This window comes from Thunnus albacares, chromosome 14, assembly GCF_914725855.1.
Source record: "Thunnus albacares chromosome 14, fThuAlb1.1, whole genome shotgun sequence".
NCBI lineage: Eukaryota > Metazoa > Chordata > Actinopteri > Scombriformes > Scombridae > Thunnus > Thunnus albacares.
Window position 1 is genome coordinate 14,158,166 of NC_058119.1, and position 18,443 is coordinate 14,176,608.

Sequence of the window (18,443 nt, forward strand, 5' to 3'; positions counted from 1 at the left end):
ACTAAAACTGTGTAGTGGTGTGAAAAGTACAATATTTGTATCCAAAATGTAGTGGAGTAGAGGTATTAAGTATCAAAAAATGAAAATACTCAAGTACAAGCACCTAAAAACTGTATATAAGTACAGTGCTTGAGTAACTGAACTTAGTTACATTCCACCACTGTCTAGCTCTTTCCTTGTGACACCTTAAAATAGATCAATTTATTTATTATTTTTTCTATTTGAAATCCTTAATTACAAGTTATGGCTCTAGGATAAGTTCTAACTTTAATAACCAAACATTTCTAGACTAGATCAGTAGTATGTGTATAGTGCTTATGAATCAGGACACTGGCGAAGCATTTAAATTTACAATATTTATTCATAAGTTATTCAAGTACAATGAGCATCATATTGTACATAAAATTACAATATCTTGTTTGGAGTGGTGAAATTTTTAAAACATCAAATCCTCCCATATTACCGTTCAAAACGGTACCTTCGTTACATTCCATGTCTTTATTATGAGTACAGTTGTGGACTTTAAATTGTAGTGTGCACACAGTTACATGACCAAACAACACATATAGAGGCTGATATTTACATTTTTTTTTCTCTACAGTTTTCTGTCACCCTCATCCTAAATCTCAAATCACATGACAGAAATCTTTTTTCTTTTTTTTCTTTTTTTTTAAGAAAAAAGAGAGAATGGCTTTTCCTTATTTGGATCCCCAAACGGACCATATTCAGTTTAAAAAGCACAAGTACAAACACACATGACAAGGAGGAGTGCCCGTGTAAACAATAGAGCTGTGAGTTGATGTGATTTACTGAAGAGTGATGTCCACACAAATAGACAGACAGACAGACAGACACTGGGTGGTGCATTTTAGGATCCTACTTCTAATCTAAAGTGTTTCAGTGCTTTTCAATATTCTGAGTTCATTTGGAAAAAGGAAAAAAATACAAAAAGGAGCAATATAAAAGCAATATTCTTTTTATATAAAAATGTACACAAAATTCCACTGCAGTACCAACTGGAAAATTATTTCAAGCCCTACTCGCATTTCTGCACCTCTCTCCGGCACGTCCTTCATCTCCTCATCACTTCATACCCCTCTCCTCTTCCTCACTGCTCAGTTAGGAGGGTTCATATTGACAATCACTTGGACGACAAAGTCTTTCTGGATTTTGGTGTCTTGCAGACGAGTCTTGTCAGTCAGGAGTTTCCCTGAAAAGAACCACCTCTGGCGGGACACGTCAATTTCTTCTTGTTCCTCCAACTGCTTTTTCAGCTCAGCGATGGAGTCCGCCATGCTGGCTGTCAGACGCACATCCTCTCCTAAGAAAGCAAGAGGACACAAATAGATTTGACACTGATTTCTGAGCAAGCTGCGAGACACTGTAAAGCAATGAATTCTTAATCAGCCTCCAGTCTAGATGAGATGAGATGAAATGTCATATGAATGAGGAGAACTGCACAGCATGAAGACTTTAGATTTAAAACAAAAGTCAAAAGGTAAAATCAGAGAAATGTCATGTTTTGTTTTGTTTTTTTTTTACCTGTTGACAATCGCACCCGCAACTGGAACTCTTGTCTGCACGGAAGATGTTGAGCTTGTTTTTGTGTGGATTCAGAGACTTTGTTCTCACTGGATGTTTCAGAGATGAGGTTGACAGGCGGGGCTAAAGTGTACGCTGGGAGCTGGTAGCGGTTGCCCAGTTCATCATAACTCTCTGTGAGAGAGCCTGCAGAGGGAGAAATGACCTATTTAAACAACCAGTTTCCCAAAAAAATCAGTAACAGCAACTAATTTTCACTCTGATACAGAAACCCTTTTTTCTACTCCCTACTGTACCATACTGTCAATAAACCAGTTGAAGTATGAGGCCATCACATGTACTTTCCTACATCAATGACACCGAACACCAGTGTCCTCCAACTGGTGAAATTGTTAAAAGCAAAAGCACTCTTGCATGTGTGTAGATAAATACACGCTAACCGTGCAAGTGTTTTTTCCACCTAACTCTGCCATGGCTTTCTGTGCACCAATCCATTCACAGTGGTCACGCAGCACTGCGACTATTATGTAACTAACAGCAGTAATCTCTGAACAGCTGATGCATGTGTAATGTTTTGTAATGAGTTATGCATTTGTGCTGAAAGTTCCAGGACATTTACAGCTTACAATTCATAGCTGGGTCAAGCACATTTCCATATGTAAGGGCGCATCACTGGTCAGTGTGTTCATGTGGCTCTGTGCCTGTGGGTGTATTTCATACCATGTGGCAGAGTAATGCAGGCTCCGTCCACTATGGCCTGTGCTAGCTCCAGGTCATTGCACTCTGCAGCCAGCGCTGCTGCTCTGAGTGCGTCCCAGATCTCCTTGCGTCCATCAAAGGCCGGAGCAGTGTCCCAAAACTCGTCCCTCTTACTCCTCAGCTGGCCCTCCGTCATCGGATACTCGCTCTTCCATTTTGGGCGCTCCTTCTTGAGAGGCTCATTGCGTCCTGAGAAACACAAAAGAAGGCGGTTTTAAATCTGATCTCAGGGCTGTTAGATGATACAAACAGAGATAAAAACCTTTAACATGTGCTGCTCTACATTCATTCAAACATTTTGTTTTTAAAAAGCACCAGGGATGACATTTGAAGTAACCTTTTACAGTTGATTTCTCATAATGACATAATGTCACCATGTTAACAGCTAAAGGGGATTATAGAGCAACAAAACTAAGCATCTCCTTGTGAAGCTCTAAGAACCCTGATTATTATGTAGGTGTTTGCCAGTTTGGCTCAGGTCACAACTGCTGTAAAGAAGGCTGAGCTCTTTAACTTGACCTCAGGCACGATCAAGTGTCAAGAAACGTTTCTGGGTGATTCAGAAGTTGATTCAGACACTAATAGCTCTAAGCAGAGCTGAGTCAAGTCATGATTCCTGGGGAAATAAATGACTGAAACGAAACGGCTTTAAATGGTTTACCTATTTGTCATTGAAAATGCAAGACTATTATAACCAAAACAAACACTTTAGAATATAATATGCCATCTTTCAGTGCAGTTAGAATTTATAGAAGATACATTAGAGGGCCTAAAAACTCAAATGTATTACAGCTGATGGGTCATTTGTGCACGTGGTCATGTAAACACCACTGAGGTCAGACAAGGATTGAAAGGCTCATCTTAAGACTGGCAATCCCTTACTGAAGGTCTTTCTGCATGAAGAAAAACACACTATGTATGTATACAGCCACTTGCATTTGTTATATTTAACACTATGTCATTTACTACATATGTTAAGTAACACCAATTATTAATTAATTATTAGGTAAAACCAATTATTACTACTGCAGGTTTTTCCACTGGTATATATGGTACGGTACATCCACTTCACCAGAGTACCAAGAAAGTCAGTTTGATTCAGAGAGGGAGGAAAATCAAAGTAGTTATTTATAGCACTGTGGATTACAGCGGTGACCAGTAACGCATACGTACGTACATACATGTGTGCTCACATTCACTCACACAAACAAGCACACACCAGTGGATTATAGGCAGTAATCAGGTTCCACATAACAGGATTTATCTGCCCCTATCCTATAAGGCATTGGTTGGAAAGACGAGCACACTTTGGCCAATGAAAGGCAACAAAAACATCCAGAGACTAATACAAGTTTTACACAGCAGGCACACAGAAATATAATCACAGTTCACAACAAATCAATTAGTGCATTATCAGGTTCCTGATAATGCAAAACCCTGGCCTCTACTCTGTCAAATATACTCTTATTTGCAGTGAAATGTTTCATTGTAAGAACAAATGTCTAAATCTTTTTACTAAGGTGGGCATTGTTGGCCATTCCCATCATACAGCATGCACAGATTTAAATGATCTTCTATGCTATTAACAATGCAGGTCACTATCTAATGATAAATGTGACACAATGGCCTTTATACATAAGATGATGTGTTTCAGGTTGCCAGTTTGTTTGTATCTAAGGTCTCTTTTTTGTATGTGTGCCTGCATATTCATTCACAAATAAATAACCACACTTTACACCCTTATACAGTAATTTACATTCTATGTTTAATGATAAAAAGTCCCAGAATTAACATCAAATGAACTCTTTTATCTTTCCAAAGCCACAATTACAATGTCTCAGAAGTGTGCAGCTATAAAAAAAATACTACTCTATACTCTTCTTGAGGTGTGTTACATTATTTTGTTAATAAGTCTATTCTTTGTATTTCTCTTGCTTATCTCTTCCTGTTGTTGTGGATTAATGATTGCAAAGTTGCAAATATATTTGCCTGCATTAACATGCCAGCCTAACACATGCAAATATTTGGTTCTCTGGAATCCTAACGAGCATCCTGGCTGGCAGAGACGGGGACGTACATGCAAGCTGCACAAAGTGCAAGTTGAACCGATTTGTTGTGATGACAAATTAATTCAAGAAAAACAATATCAAGCCTGAGTACCCTGAGACAATATGAAGAAAAACCCCACTCGAAGGTTTTAGTTCAGAGGATTTATGGGAAATTTTTAAGTCATGAGGTTTGAAAGAAAAAACATGGCTTGCAGCACATTACACGCTAAACAAAGCATGCCTGATTAGAGCTTGTCCTGATTTTGCATACTTAAACATAACATTACTGGTGGTGACTAGAATGAGGCGGATGGAAACCTGCATTATATGACAGATGCTTCATTCACCTCATCTCTGTAGTATGTCTGTGAACCTGCTTGTTTGTGTACGGTGAACTGTGAATGTACAGAGAGATCAGCTTTAGCAGTGTGTCTTTAGATGTAAGCCTTGCTACCTGGAATAGAAGCTTAGGTATTTTGAATGAAGTCAGTGGATCAGGTTCTCTTCCTTGAGCTTAAATGTTCCTGGTGGAAGGAAACACTGATATGAAGTTATTTTCATGTGAAGGAATGTGTTATTTTGGTGTTATTTCAGGAAGAAGCAGCATTGTGGAAGATGTTATTTTTAATGTTACGACCTCATTCTGTTTGTTTTTCTGGCATTTTTGGACAGTTTTCCTAATTTTCATTTGTTCTATTTCATCTACAGCCAAGCTATAACGGCAAATGAATAATTAAAATACATTCTTTGTTACACAAAAGCGCATGAAAACCATAATACAATAAAAACAGCAGCAACAACACAGTAAATCTTGAACTCAACACTAAACCTTCTGAGACAAATTATGATAAAACACAATGAGCAATGCAAACATGAAAACAGAAAACATGAAAAGCATTTCTTTAACCCCACACAAAAACCTATACTTACTTTTCAGCAGAATCTTAAAGGGTGTATTTGGAGCATGATAGTAGTTGTATTCCCTGGAATTAGGTACTCCCATAGTTGTTCTTTGTCTGACGTTTGTTGTGAGTCAAACTACATCCAAAGTCCTCATTAATGAGCTACAGAGACCGTCAGCCTGTTCTGTGTCCAACCAGCTTGCTGTAAACACTCCGCACGATTGACAAGACACCCACCTGATCTAGGTTGCTATCGTGTGCAGCCTCAGGTTCAGAGCTCAGTTAAATCATCGTGACAATTCCCCAGTTGCTTAAAAATGAACTCACTCTTTCCACTTATATCCTTTCTAATAACAAACACTTGGCAACCCAAAAATACTACAGGATCAGTTCATGGAAAGAGGTTCAATATATAGTGAGAATAAGTTGAGTGTCCTAGCCAGAAGGTGGCTTCTTTACACAAGAGGCTTAATCCTATCAGCTCTATTTAGAGACAGGATAAAAATACCCAAAGGCAACATGCTAAACCTATTAAAAGACAATAAACCCTTGTCAGACTATTACAGTCTGTGTGAAGGAGAAGCTACTGTACTTCTGTGAACTGCAACTCACAACAGGTGATTTGTTTTTCTTGCTATTTAAATGAGGAGATGCAAATCCGTCTCGGATGTTGCAGTCGCACAAATAGAGAGGCGTTCTGTGCTTGCATCTCTCAGAAGTAGCAGGTTTCGGGGTTATGAACAAGAACCAAAGTCACATCCGTCTTGCAGGTACATTACCTCTCTCTGCATGAAAATATATTTTACAGCAGGTTGACATCAGGCAAATCATGCACTAAATAGGTCAAACTCTGACATGAAAAGTCTCTGTGCAGGCCCCTGCTGCTGCTCAATGCATAATGCATGACAATACATCGCAGCACGCAGCCTCTTTTTCACAAGGAATGGACTGAACAGTGTTGAAATCAAACGCTGTCCTATTAGCAGATCGTCAGCACAGATTAGACATGTGAGGCCTGAAACACTTAACACCTGAGACAGCCTTGGGAGATTTCAGATAATGACCCGTGCAGCAAGAGTGAAGCGAGAAATTCTGCCTTCACTTTGCATTTTCTCATAAATGCATAAATCTTTCATTCTTATAGTCCATCCGGCTGGTGCAATGAACCCATTTGCACTCCCCTGTGCACGGTGTGCTGTGCTGGTTCTATATTGTCCCAATGTGTCCTGATATAATTATAATGTGTCTGATGTGTCAGAGGATGCATACTCTGCTCCCCTTGACAATATGATGAAATGACCAAATCTGATGCTACCTAAATAATAAAACAATGCTGAGCCTACACAAAGATTTATAGGCTTTCTCAGGCTCCAGACCCCTATTATCACCACCTTTTATCTCACTTGTAACAGCACTCCCTGCAAAGATATAAATCTATATTACAGAGACCGTTTTATCCCCCAGTTTCTGCGTGTCTTACAGTCAGAAATGTTCTCATTATCTCACAAAATATGTGCTTATTTCAAGAGCTGACGTCCAATATGTTCCAGCTTCTTACCTCCACGTTTTTTGCTCCTTGTTGAGCTTCGGGCACTCCCTTGTCCATCTGTCCTACTCCTCCCCACACAGCCTCCCATCACTGTGCCTACATGCCACACCAAGGAGACAAATCATCAGTCATCAATCCATCTACATATGTGTCCATATTGTTCAATTGTAAATACTTAAAAGTCTATTAAAATGACAATGTCAAATAAAAAGACTGACGATGATGTAAAATAAACTGCCTTAGATGAAAAGCATCATGAGGAAATAATGACAGCTCAGCACTCCTTGTTCCTGTGAGGTCAGACAAGCTGCGATGTTTACGTCACGTGTACTGCCAGCTGACTGGGACACGCGTCTAAAGCTCATGCCACACTTGCTCTGATTTTCCATTTATTTATTAGAAATTGGCTTTATGAATTTCACAATTTATTAGTAATTTAAAACATTTTATTCCGACGGGATTGGATTAATTTGCAGCCTCGTTGATCACAAACTGTCTGCTGTATCAGCACTTAAAAAAAAGATTAGATTCATATTTGCCTACCAGAAATCCAGTCTGCTAGATTATGCATTCGTCTGCAGTTTGCTTGCCACATCCGAACTTGCTTCCAAGTGAAGTTATCACTGGATCCTGGCGCGACGATCTGCAGAAGATGCGAGTCAGCAGGTTGACAGAGTCAAACTGGGAACCGTGTGTCCGTGCAGGGCTGGCGGGCTAGTAACCAGTCTGGCCCTGCAGAGCCTCCAGGAAATTTCAACAGCTTCTCCCAGAAAAAAATCTGCAATCAATATTCCCCCCGAATCATAACGAATAGTGCTCTCCAGCCCAATCCGTTTGCACTGATCTAGAATTAAAGCCGTATCAATCTGCACGCATGCGCAGTTTTGACCCATTCGTCCAATGTGCGTCAAGTTCAATAAGTGAGAATAGACACTGAGAGACTATCCTTCAGAATAGAAGTGCAGATTGTAAAAAACAAACAAACAAACAAACACATCCTGTTTACCAAGTTTTAGGATATCAGAATAGTTTTTAAAAACAGTGACTAAAATATACTTAATATACTAGTAACTATCCAGTGATTGAAGGCCTTCTCTCCTAATGCAGTAGCTTATATGTTTGGGTCAACCTAACAGGGGTTTTAATGTGACATGAAGAGCGGAAGTTTATTGTTGTTATTAAACCTTCCTGTACAGCCAAAGATCATTTTCTTCAAATCTGGCATTTGCAAAAAAAACACTCACTCTGACTTTCATTTGCATGATTTAAACTGATGTTACTGGTAGTTTGACCATCAAATTACCAATTTTGACTTCTATAAGGTTATAACTTAACTATTTACAGTTGCATTGGAATAAAGCTCTGTGCAAAGAGCCTGATACTGTCTGAAAACTGTCAGTCCAAGAAGATTCAATCAAGAGATTGTTGTATACATCCTAAATAAAAGTAGTTTTAGTTTATATTGGATTATGTTGTATCTTACTCTGGGAACAAGTTAATCCATTTTCATTGTTAGGTGTACATATATATTTATAGTGTGCACAGGTGAGGGTAAAAACAGGAACACCTAACAATATTAATAACCTAAGGTGGTTACACTTTTGCATTTGGAACAATGTCAATTTCCCACAGAGAGTCATCACGTAGCATCCACATCTTTCAAAATTTAAAATTGAAGTTTGACTCAGTCCTCCCACTGACAGCTTCTCACCAAACTTCACTTGATGAACACTGACATCTGCTGGAAGATTGAGTATTGACAGGTCAGTGTGTATGGTCTGTTTCTGACAGAGTGGGAGGGTGTGATGAGCAGTAGTAGGGTGAAAGAGGGTGAAATCTGTTCTCATCCCTTAATCTCTTCTCTCTCTTTATCTGACATTGTCTCTCTACTGCATTACCCTTTTAACTGACAACATCAGCATCCGTTTTCTACCTGTCTGCTCATCAAAAGGCCCTGATTGCAAAATATTCATCCCGGGTGGAACAGTTCCTAATTGTTACGTCCTCTATCAACCAGTAGTTTCATGCTGCCATGATTAGGCTCAAATGGCGGATATCACATGTGGGAGCTCATTTGTCTTCTTCTTATTGCATCTGCACTACTGTGTCTGCTTATTTCTGATGTAATACGAATCTGCAGATCAAATCTGGCATGCCTCTCAATTAATCCTCCACCACTGACAGAGAGGATGTCTCTGGGTCTATCTGCACAAGCAACTCTGTGACGTAACACCGGAGCTGGAGTTTGCACAGTACTGTGAGATGATCCTGAGGCAAAAAAAGCTCTGCATACCAAACAGTTCTGTGGTCATACACACCTTACAATTACCAGAATGAAAATATGTCCTTTCAAAACAGGGTTTGATGTACAAAAATTCAATCTGTGTGTGTGTGTGTGTGCAGTGAATTTGCATGTTTAGTAATAACCCAGAACTCCTTGTGCAAACTATTTAAATAAAGCAATTTATAAAGATTTATTAACTTAACAAGTACAAAATACAGATAAATAATACATTATCATGGTGTTGCTGTTTTCCTTGAATGTTTGAATCAAATGATATGTTGGACTGGAGGGTGCAAATGGGATAGAGGGGTGTAGGTGTTGGGAGAAATGACTATGTCCCAAACCTTAGTGTTTTATTCTTTTTTTTTTTTTGAAGTTTTTTTGAATGAATATTATCTTGGGCAGGAAGAGCGGAGATTGTTTGCTTTAAAAAAATCATTTCTTTGCAAGTTACTTCAGTCCAATGATATGTCAGTCAGTACGTAAAAATATCAAACCCGTCATTAGCTCAGAGTCAACTAAGACCAGTTTGTAACTCAAGTAGAGAACAAACTCTACGAGAGAAACTGCCTTATCACTGCCGAAAAATGTAGACCGTCAAACCATGAGCTATGCCACAGCATTTTTTGAGGTATTGGAGGTTGGCATGACCCCATTTCTCCACCATAAAGAGAATCTTTACGCCAATCGGATCAAATGACCAGAGTAGGCTGGACAGAGCAAAGTCTGTAGACTCTGTGTATGTCTAGGAAGAGTCTGTCATACGGGTATCAAGTCCTTTTTAACTGAGAAGATGTCCCACGTCAATCCATCACCATGTGGGGCATGACCGGAGGGAAGAAGGACACGTGTCACCCAGTGACTAAAGACAAAAGATAAAGCAACGCAAAAGTTACAAGAAGTACAAGACATTGGTGATAAGAAGATATATGAGTATCTTAACATTAAATCTCGACAAACGTCAGAGAAACACACCTTGTCTTTTCCACACCGAAGAAGATTTTCCAGTTATTCAACCTGCCATAATTGAACGGGTTTTTGTATACCTGTCAGGGCAGTTAGAGTAACAAAAAGGGAGCAATTAATAACATATTAAAAGGTTTGAGCCATTTAAACTAAAGAAACAAATTTCCATTAATTGAGGATTTACAGTCAATCATAACAAAGAATCTCCCTTAACTTTCAACCAGAATTATTTTAACTTTTTAATCATTCAACAAGCTCACCCTTCCCCGTTTGGCCAGTCGCTGTGTTTCTTTGCTGTTAATGTGTCTTTCTATGCTGGTCTCTCCTCTGGATATGAGAACTGCATGCCAAACGGTCAAAGCTCCTAGTGCCACTCCCACTGTGCTGAAAGAACAAAACATAATTTATTTGATCTGCTGCCGAGGCAATACAAAACAACAACCATGTCCCAATTCCAGGCTCTGTCATATTTAATGACAGTTTACAGTTTGTAATTGATAGTACACTGTGGTTAGAGCTGGTATGAAGGAAATCAATGTGCCAATACAAGGCGTGTCAATCAAAGTGCAAACCTGGAATGGATCTGCCATTTAAACTTAACAAAAAATGTTTTCTGAGATCTTCCTAGGGCTGTGCCAATACCATCTATAATTTGTTTTAATTTTTTGCAGCAGCGAGTAGCTTCTCCATTTCCTTTGTGCATTAATTTGTGTCCATCAAAATCAGAATCAGTATACATATCGATATCTTTGAGTACGCTTGATTTTGTCACTTTTCCAGTGTGAATGAACTATCAAACTATGGTATGGACTTGGGATATATCTGACACCAGATGGTATGGTGCTATGTATGGCAATAGGCAACGTGAAATACACATCTTACCTGGTAAGCACCCACATGTAGATGATGCTCTTGTGAATCATCTTATCCTTAAAGGTGTATGGAGGTGCAGCTGTCTGATAGTGAGTCTTGACAAAGAAAAAAATATTAGAAAACAGATGATAATAACAACGGATAAGCTTACTCTTGTCATTGTGTGTGTACTTTTGAGACTGTACCTGGCCAGGAGGGAGAAGCCCTATAAGAAGTCCCATCCCTGTTACTGGTACCCCTGGTTTTTCCACATCCAAATGCTTAAAGCGCTAATGAAGCAGCCCGTGTACACAAACCCGAGTGTTAAAGAAAGAAACAGTGTCAGTTAGCAAACGGTTAAGCCCCATAGAGAAAGACACCAGACATAAAAGAAAAGTTACAGTTAATACCAAAGAAGCCTTACAAGGACAAAACCCCCAAGCAGCCCCACAGGCTACAGCATTCCAACAGTGTGCTGTGAAGTCTGAATATCTCACCTCAAGAGCATTGTATGCGTCTAGGAACAAGTTTCTGCCACTGATGCTACAGTAGACACAGCCCAAGGTCATGAAGAGACAAAAGGAGAAGAAGTAACGGTGGTTAAAATGTCCCACGCAGTTATTCAACCAAGCTGAGTTGCTGAAATTAAGGAAAACCACCTTCATGTTTTATAGTCACATTATGTGATTCCCAATACTGCATAAAAATATTATTTGAAATGATTTTAGCACAAAGGATACGACAATGATGGTCCATTTTCAGAATGCACCTGTGAAGGAAATACAAAAGATTCAATCAGACAAAGCATGAGGCTATGGTGGCACCAAACCAGACACCAAAAAAAACTTCCTGCTAACCCGGCCGAACAGAAGAAAAGCAACACTGACTCACGTGTTACAGATACCACAGTGGTGTGTTCTTGCTGGTTTGGGCATGATGCATTTTTTGCAGACAGCTACAAACGGAATGTCATTTTTCTCCTAAAAGAAAAAAGAAGACATTTTAAGTGACATCACTAAATGTGAGTTTAATTCATGCCTAGATTAGTAAAGGAAAGTGGAGTTTATATCTTACTGTAGGGGGGGCCCCAGGGGAGGTCTTGGCGGCCTTGTAGTAATGAAAAGCAATCATGATGAGGTTCCAATGTCCATAACAAACATGCCAAGCGATCCATGGAGGGGAGTAAGTGTTGAGTACCAGAGGCAGGAGGACGACATAGGCTATCACCACGATGGAGCTGGTCAGTATCACCACCAGGCAAACAAACACCTTACAGACAAAGACAGGGGTCAGACACAGAAAGGTTCAGAGAAAAAGTTAAAAACTCTCTGAGACTAATTAAATGAGCACACAACACAAAAACACACACACTTACCAGGCCAAACCAGCGGGTGACATAATCCACAGTCCAAAACACTGGTTCAAAGACTGAATCAAAAATCACATCCGAGTCTGTGAGGGAGTTAAAGTACAGTGACTGCACCAGTAGTTTCATGTAGGCCGATAGTTCCCTTATCCACAAAGGCAGCCTGTTCTTTCCTCTCCTGGTACACAACCGCAACCGCACACAGCGCAGCAGGTGGAGAATAGAGCTGGGACACCACCGCATCCTGCATCTGTAAAATGCACCCACCTACAAAACAAACAAAGAAATGATCAACAATGGATTCTCACAGCCTAATGCCAAGTTGACATACACACGAGTCTTAAAGGACGGAATCACAATTTTTCACTTGATACAACAGGCTGCTGAAGCCTCATATAAGCTTCGGATAAACTTTTAAATGTATTTTTGCACAAAAAAGGTTTTGGCTCCCATCATTTACATTGAAAGCACATTTGAAAGGGATCTTTTAATAGTCAGTATGAACAGGAGGAATGATTACAGCGAGGGAAACCTCTTTCAGTGTTCATATGGGCACCTGACTGTTGTTTTAAGACAGACTTGAAAAATTGTGAACCTGTCCTTTAACAAAATGTAGTTTTATTTTAATTGTTACACTAATCGCACGTTCAGCTAATACATCCACCTTCAGCAAAAAGGACATAAAAGTAATCTTGACTGACAATTATCCAGTGTAGGGCTGCAGTTAACTATTATTTTCATTATTGATTAATCTCTTGATTATTTTCTCAACCAATCAACTAATGTTCTGTCTATAAAATACAGGAAAATAGTTGAAAACGTTCATCACAATCTCCTAGAGCCCATGTGGATGTCTTCAAACTACTTCTTCAGTTATTCATTTACTATCACTAAAGACAAGAAAAAGCAGCACATCCTATCAAACGAGAAGCTGGAAAAACAAAATGCTTAACAAAGAACAAACACAATTAATTGATAATGAAAATAGTTGCAGATTTATGTTTAGTCAGTCAATTTAACGGGTAATAGTCAAACCGTTTCAGCAATAATCCCAGACTCCACCCTGTCTGGAATGCAGCACAGCAAGTGCATTTCTACGGACATGTTCAGTTAGTTACCTCTATATTTATTCGACAATCGGCAGGCTTGTTGGTCTATTTAACGCTGCATTTTAGCTGTACAAGATGAAGTTCAAGTGTCATTTGGCTCAGCCACTGGTGGAGTGGCGGATTATATAAACTTAACTCCCAAATTCAGGTTGACTGGCTCCCAAATTCCATTTGATATACCTACTATTCACTACCATACACCACTGTAAGGCGGTTAGCTTTGTTTTCGCCCCATGAAACTGCTAAATAATAAACTTGTTCATGGTAAACATTATTGTGGAACAGTCTCATTGAATCCTCACACTCCCAAATCCCTATTGTTTGGATGTCATTCAGTGTTTTCCTGTACCCAAATATCCGACGCTGTGTGTTGCACCTCATAACTTACTCTCGTATTTAATAACATTTCGGTTTTCCATTAGGGAATACTTACTTCTCTATGAATGCAAGAAAACTGCCGAAACCAACCGTCCGGTCGACATTTTCAGAAGAAAAGGCAAAAACAGTACATATTAGCGAAGAAGAGCAGTACCAGACACCTTCTGTGACAGTTATCACATCTGAATCCTGATCCGGACTTAGTGCGCATGCTCCTGAACTGCGGCGAAAGGCATCATGGTAATCCGAGTCAGGAATTGAACGCAATATTCTCGGCACGGATGGTTTCCTACAAATATCTACATGTATGAGCCTAAATCTTGAAAACATGTATCTCTAAACCCACAATTATTTGAATAGACTGTTAATTGGCAGTTAGTTTATTTATTAAAAGATAGGTAATAAGCTGGGAATCGGTTGCTTCGCTTCAATGAACTCTGGGATTTGCAGTTTGCCTCACACGAGTTTGCTCGCCATGTGGAGCCTGTTTTAAGCTTAACAGATACCAACTTTCCAACCCCGAGCTAACTTTGTGTGGTGTTGACGTCCATCATGTCATTTTGTTTTAACTTCGACGTGCACGCAGAAACAACAAACCCAGGCGACTTGGATGGAAATGAATTGCGAAAGGGAAAAAACGACCATACTGATAAATCTGTGAGTAACGTTGTCTCACTCGATTTACTGGCACCATAGGATAGCCTCCACTGTTATTGTTGGGTATTAATCTAATAAAGGATGGAAAAGATTTATCGTGTAATCTGCACTTGCAGTGGCTATATAAGTTTGAGAGAGCTGGGGGAAGTGAGGGGGGTCGAGCAGGGCCCATGATATAAAATCTACATACAGTAAATCACAAAGTCTTGGAGGACAAACGACATTGTATTTCTGTCTATAACAGTGCAAATTATCCAATGAGAACAAGCAAGGCTAAGACAACATCAAAACAAATGGAGCAAAATTATAATAAAACTATAATTAAATAAAATTACATTCAAAGGGTTAACAATGCATCAGATTACATTGAGAAATGATCATTTGAGTTTTTTGTTAAAAAACATTAAACTGAGTTGACAAAAAACACCTCTTTGGTTAAAATAAGAGAAACTGAGACATGCCCTGATACAGTTTCTGGACTAACTGGTGTGTAATAACACCAAAGAAGAAAAAAACATCTTAACCTCATTAATAACTCCTGAATGAAATTTAAGGGGATTTCTTCTTCTTTCATTTCTATGAATGAATATGATTATGATATGATAATATTTACTGTTACAGATTTCTTTTGAAAGACTGTGCATATAAACTACAGTTTGGAATATATCAAGCTGGAATATTATAGGCTTTCTTCACAGAAGACACTTTTACAAGTCAGTCAGTAAAGCACAGGTGTAAATAATAAATTTAGTGATGGCTGAGTTCTATTTAGCTGCATCAGTTTCAGGGTCTTGGTACTGTGCGTGCTGGCTCACTGTCACACCGTTGTGGTTTACTGGTGTACTTGAACAGAACAGAGCCATCGTTAATGTTATTAGTAATACCTGTGCTTCTCCTACCATGACAAGTCAAAATGTCTGCTGTGAAAAAGGGCCTTTTAATTTTAATATTTAACCAACAATGAAGACAGACCTGTCTTCTGTTACAATAACACTCAAAAGAAGTATTGATTTGCCTCTTGAATGGGGGTACTCTTTAATCTCATTAGAAAAGAAAAGGGCACAATGCCTCACTAATACACATACTATGCATATATGCTGATTATTTAACATATCTTCAATAACAACTTTCAAATCTTCCACCATATGAGCAACTGCACAGCTAATCAACAACAGAAACGTTTCCATTACAGTGTATTAATGGCGTAATTATGCATCCACCAGAGAGCGTATGTCGACAGCCTCCCTGCCAATGAGCCATGACGTCACAAGACAGTGTCATGTGTCAATAAAAAGTCATAACGGAAATCATACAAGTTCATATTAATAGAGTTGTTATTGTTATGTCTGACACCAAAGCTCTGATGCATTGCAACAATTCGTTAGGGTTTGTTGGTTTTTTTTTATCTAAACTAGTGAGCTCTGGAGGGTGTGACCACAGCTGACAACAGCTGTATCAGTACACACATGACATTTGCAAACAACGTTTATATCACACACATTGAATCACACGGCTGATTTGTAATAGTTTCATGTCTAATCATCATAGTCAGTCACCAGTCAGCTAGTTTTTGTGACAGCCTTTGTTTGTAGGGCACATTTTATAGAAAAAGGAGCATAAATTGAGTAGTAAATACATACAGAATCAGACCAAAGTCAGACAAACAAATTAACAGTCAAACACAGAACTTCATAAATGAAAACGCTTAAATGTGCATTTACTTTGTGCTTTCACACTCAGGAGGATCCCAGATCTAATAACAGAGCGTCTTCTTCATTTGACCTTACAAAATCCATTTCATAAGCAGATGTCACATGAGCCATGTTAACTGAAGCTTGGAGTTGTGAACCCATTTTTAATACATGTCAACATCACCACTAGTTCTCTTGGTTAGTAAGGATTACATATTGTTGTGTGTTAAGTGACACGTTTAACATTTAATTTAATGTAAATGTTTAATCTCATGTATGTATTAATAAATCACGAACACTGTTTATTTCGTTCCTTACCGAAAACACTTGGCACACAACGTGACATGACATGACATGACATGATATTCGCAATTCGCAAGAAATTCATATGAAGTCATTGAGATCAGAAAATTTCCATGCTATATTTAGTTGCCTCTAGCTGTACAGCCTCACTGAATTGCTGATTGGTATCTGTAAGCTGTAATATTGTCAATTTGAAACACATGTTGTCTACATAGCTCTATTGTTTCAGACATAGGCTATAACTTAGAAAATATGTTCCCTAACCGTACACACTGCTTTGTATTTTTCAGACGGAAGACAATACCAAACCAGCAGAGCCAGTAAAAGAGGCCAAAGAGCACCATCCACCACCTGACCCACATCTCATCCTTGCGGATGTCGTCTGTGAAACAGTCACCATTGGAATTCTCCCTCCTCTCCACTTCCTCAATGAGACAATTTTTGAGAAGACTGTGTCAGAGAGAGAGGATGAGGAGAAAATTCTTTCCCGCACTACGGAGCAGAGGTCTGATCTCATCTCTGGCTTGTACGAGGGAGGGCTGAAGGTGTGGGAGTGCACTTACGACCTTCTGGAGCTGATTGAGAAAGACGGAGAGACCTTTGGGGGGAAGGCGGTTTTGGATTTGGGCTGCGGTGCGGGGCTGCTGGGGATATTGGCTCTGAAGAGAGGAGCCAGGCAGGTCCACTTCCAAGACTATAACAGTACAGTTATTGAACAGCTCACAGTGCCAAATGTAATACTAAACTGCCAAGAGGATGATGTTGACAGCGAAGATGACATAGAAGGGAGGGGAAAGGGAAAAATCCAGGAGGTGGATTCTTGTAAAACAAAGGCGAAAGAAGAACTAAAAGAAGGCAACCCACCTCCTAAGAAAAGAGCTGTTGACCCTTCCCTGCATCCACTACTAGCCAGGTGCCATTTCTTCTCTGGTGACTGGAGCACATTTCTTACTCTGGTTCTAAAGAAAGACCCGCCACCAAAATACGACATCATCTTCACCTCAGAGACTATCTACAACACCGCATACTACCCTGCTCTACATGAGGCCCTTCGCAAACTGCTGGCAGCAGACGGACTGGTCTACCTCGCCACCAAATCCCACTACTTTGGTGTAGGTGGTGGGCTGCACCTGTTTGAGACGTTTGTGGAGGAGAGGGGTATTTTCTCCATGGATCACCTGTGGGATAGTGAAGAAGGACTTCAGAGACATGTAGTAGTCCTACGTTTTAAAAAGGACACTTAAGTTGTGGGTTGAATATGCAGCTTTATTCAGAGACTCTGTGTTCTGTTAAATGGGAATTAGGATTACTACACAGTTGAATTGATATAAAGAATGTAAGGATTGTCTTTTAGTCCTCTACATGGAGTCTGTACATGAGTGTAACAGTGATAAAACAAGAAAAAGCTGTAATAAAATATGCTGTCTCGTCTCCTGTTTGGTCTTTGGTCACCTACACCTTCTTTCACTTCCTATATAGAAATTTGAATATGTCTGCCAGTAACTAAAGTGCAGTTGAAAGGGGCTGTTACAGGTCTTTAGATAAATGGGGGGGAAGGAAAGAAAGGAAATGGGCTCAGTGACCTTTGCAAGTGATTTCCCCAGTGTTCAAACAGCAGCATGAAAGCCAGGCTTGTTTCTGAAGTCCGGCGCAAAATGTCAATTGCAACTTATCCCACCAGCCCAAGGATGTAGTTTGAAAGTGGATTCTAGAGTCACTGCACATCAATGGTGGGACTCTATGGGGTCTCTGTACCTCTGATTCTGGTAATGGCTTCTCTTGACTATGCTGGTTTTCACCTTCTGTTTTTGTAAAGTGAAATTTCATACTGTCCTCTGGGTGTGGTTTGTTGCAAAACTAAAAGATGTGACGCACGGTAATGACTATATACATCCTGGAAATATGTCAAATAAGCGTCCGAGAACAAGAAGGGAACTGGGCCGTAACTTTTCCAACACAAAGTGGAATCCCCTTTTAGTCCAGATCAAGGAAATCCATTGAATTAATCTGACAGGGCTTTTTCTGAGGAAGTATGCA

The 18,443-nt window shown here is 39.5% G+C and overlaps 3 protein-coding genes across 7 annotated transcripts; 1 reads left to right on the top strand and 2 right to left on the bottom strand.

The window, feature by feature from the left end:
• Window positions 1-341: 341 nt before the first annotated feature.
• ubtd1a (ubiquitin domain containing 1a) lies at window positions 342-7,723 on the bottom strand. Of its 3 annotated transcripts, XM_044373891.1 has the most exons (5): window positions 7,344-7,715; window positions 6,810-6,896; window positions 2,263-2,490; window positions 1,543-1,728; window positions 342-1,321 (listed from the first exon to the last, which is right to left on the bottom strand). In XM_044373891.1, the coding sequence occupies exons 1-5, from the start codon at window positions 7,393-7,395 to the stop codon at window positions 1,116-1,118; spliced, it is 759 nt and encodes a 252-aa protein (XP_044229826.1). In that variant the 5' UTR covers window positions 7,396-7,715; the 3' UTR covers window positions 342-1,115. The 3 variants fall into 3 exon arrangements, with proteins under 3 accessions (XP_044229826.1, XP_044229828.1, XP_044229827.1); XM_044373893.1 differs by lacking the exon at window positions 6,810-6,896 and having other exon boundaries at window positions 7,344-7,723; XM_044373892.1 differs by lacking the exons at window positions 6,810-6,896; window positions 7,344-7,715 and adding an exon at window positions 5,280-5,745.
• Window positions 7,724-9,247: 1,524 nt separating this feature from the next.
• On the bottom strand, window positions 9,248-13,976 carry zdhhc16a (zinc finger DHHC-type palmitoyltransferase 16a). 3 transcript variants are annotated; one of them, XM_044373520.1, is made up of 11 exons: window positions 13,811-13,975; window positions 12,278-12,535; window positions 11,977-12,171; window positions 11,794-11,882; window positions 11,643-11,671; window positions 11,400-11,533; window positions 11,109-11,192; window positions 10,933-11,018; window positions 10,311-10,434; window positions 10,060-10,130; window positions 9,248-9,946 (listed from the first exon to the last, which is right to left on the bottom strand). In XM_044373520.1, the coding sequence occupies exons 2-11, from the start codon at window positions 12,509-12,511 to the stop codon at window positions 9,844-9,846; spliced, it is 1,149 nt and encodes a 382-aa protein (XP_044229455.1). In that variant the 5' UTR covers window positions 12,512-12,535; window positions 13,811-13,975; the 3' UTR covers window positions 9,248-9,843. The 3 variants fall into 3 exon arrangements, with proteins under 3 accessions (XP_044229455.1, XP_044229453.1, XP_044229456.1); XM_044373518.1 differs by having other exon boundaries at window positions 10,933-11,192; window positions 13,811-13,976; XM_044373521.1 differs by lacking the exon at window positions 11,109-11,192.
• A 24-nt stretch (window positions 13,977-14,000) lies between these two features.
• Window positions 14,001-17,837, top strand: mettl18 (methyltransferase like 18). Its single transcript, XM_044373522.1, has 2 exons — window positions 14,001-14,412; window positions 16,697-17,837. The coding sequence occupies exons 1-2, from the start codon at window positions 14,308-14,310 to the stop codon at window positions 17,648-17,650; spliced, it is 1,059 nt and encodes a 352-aa protein (XP_044229457.1). The 5' UTR covers window positions 14,001-14,307; the 3' UTR covers window positions 17,651-17,837.
• Window positions 17,838-18,443: the final 606 nt, after the last annotated feature.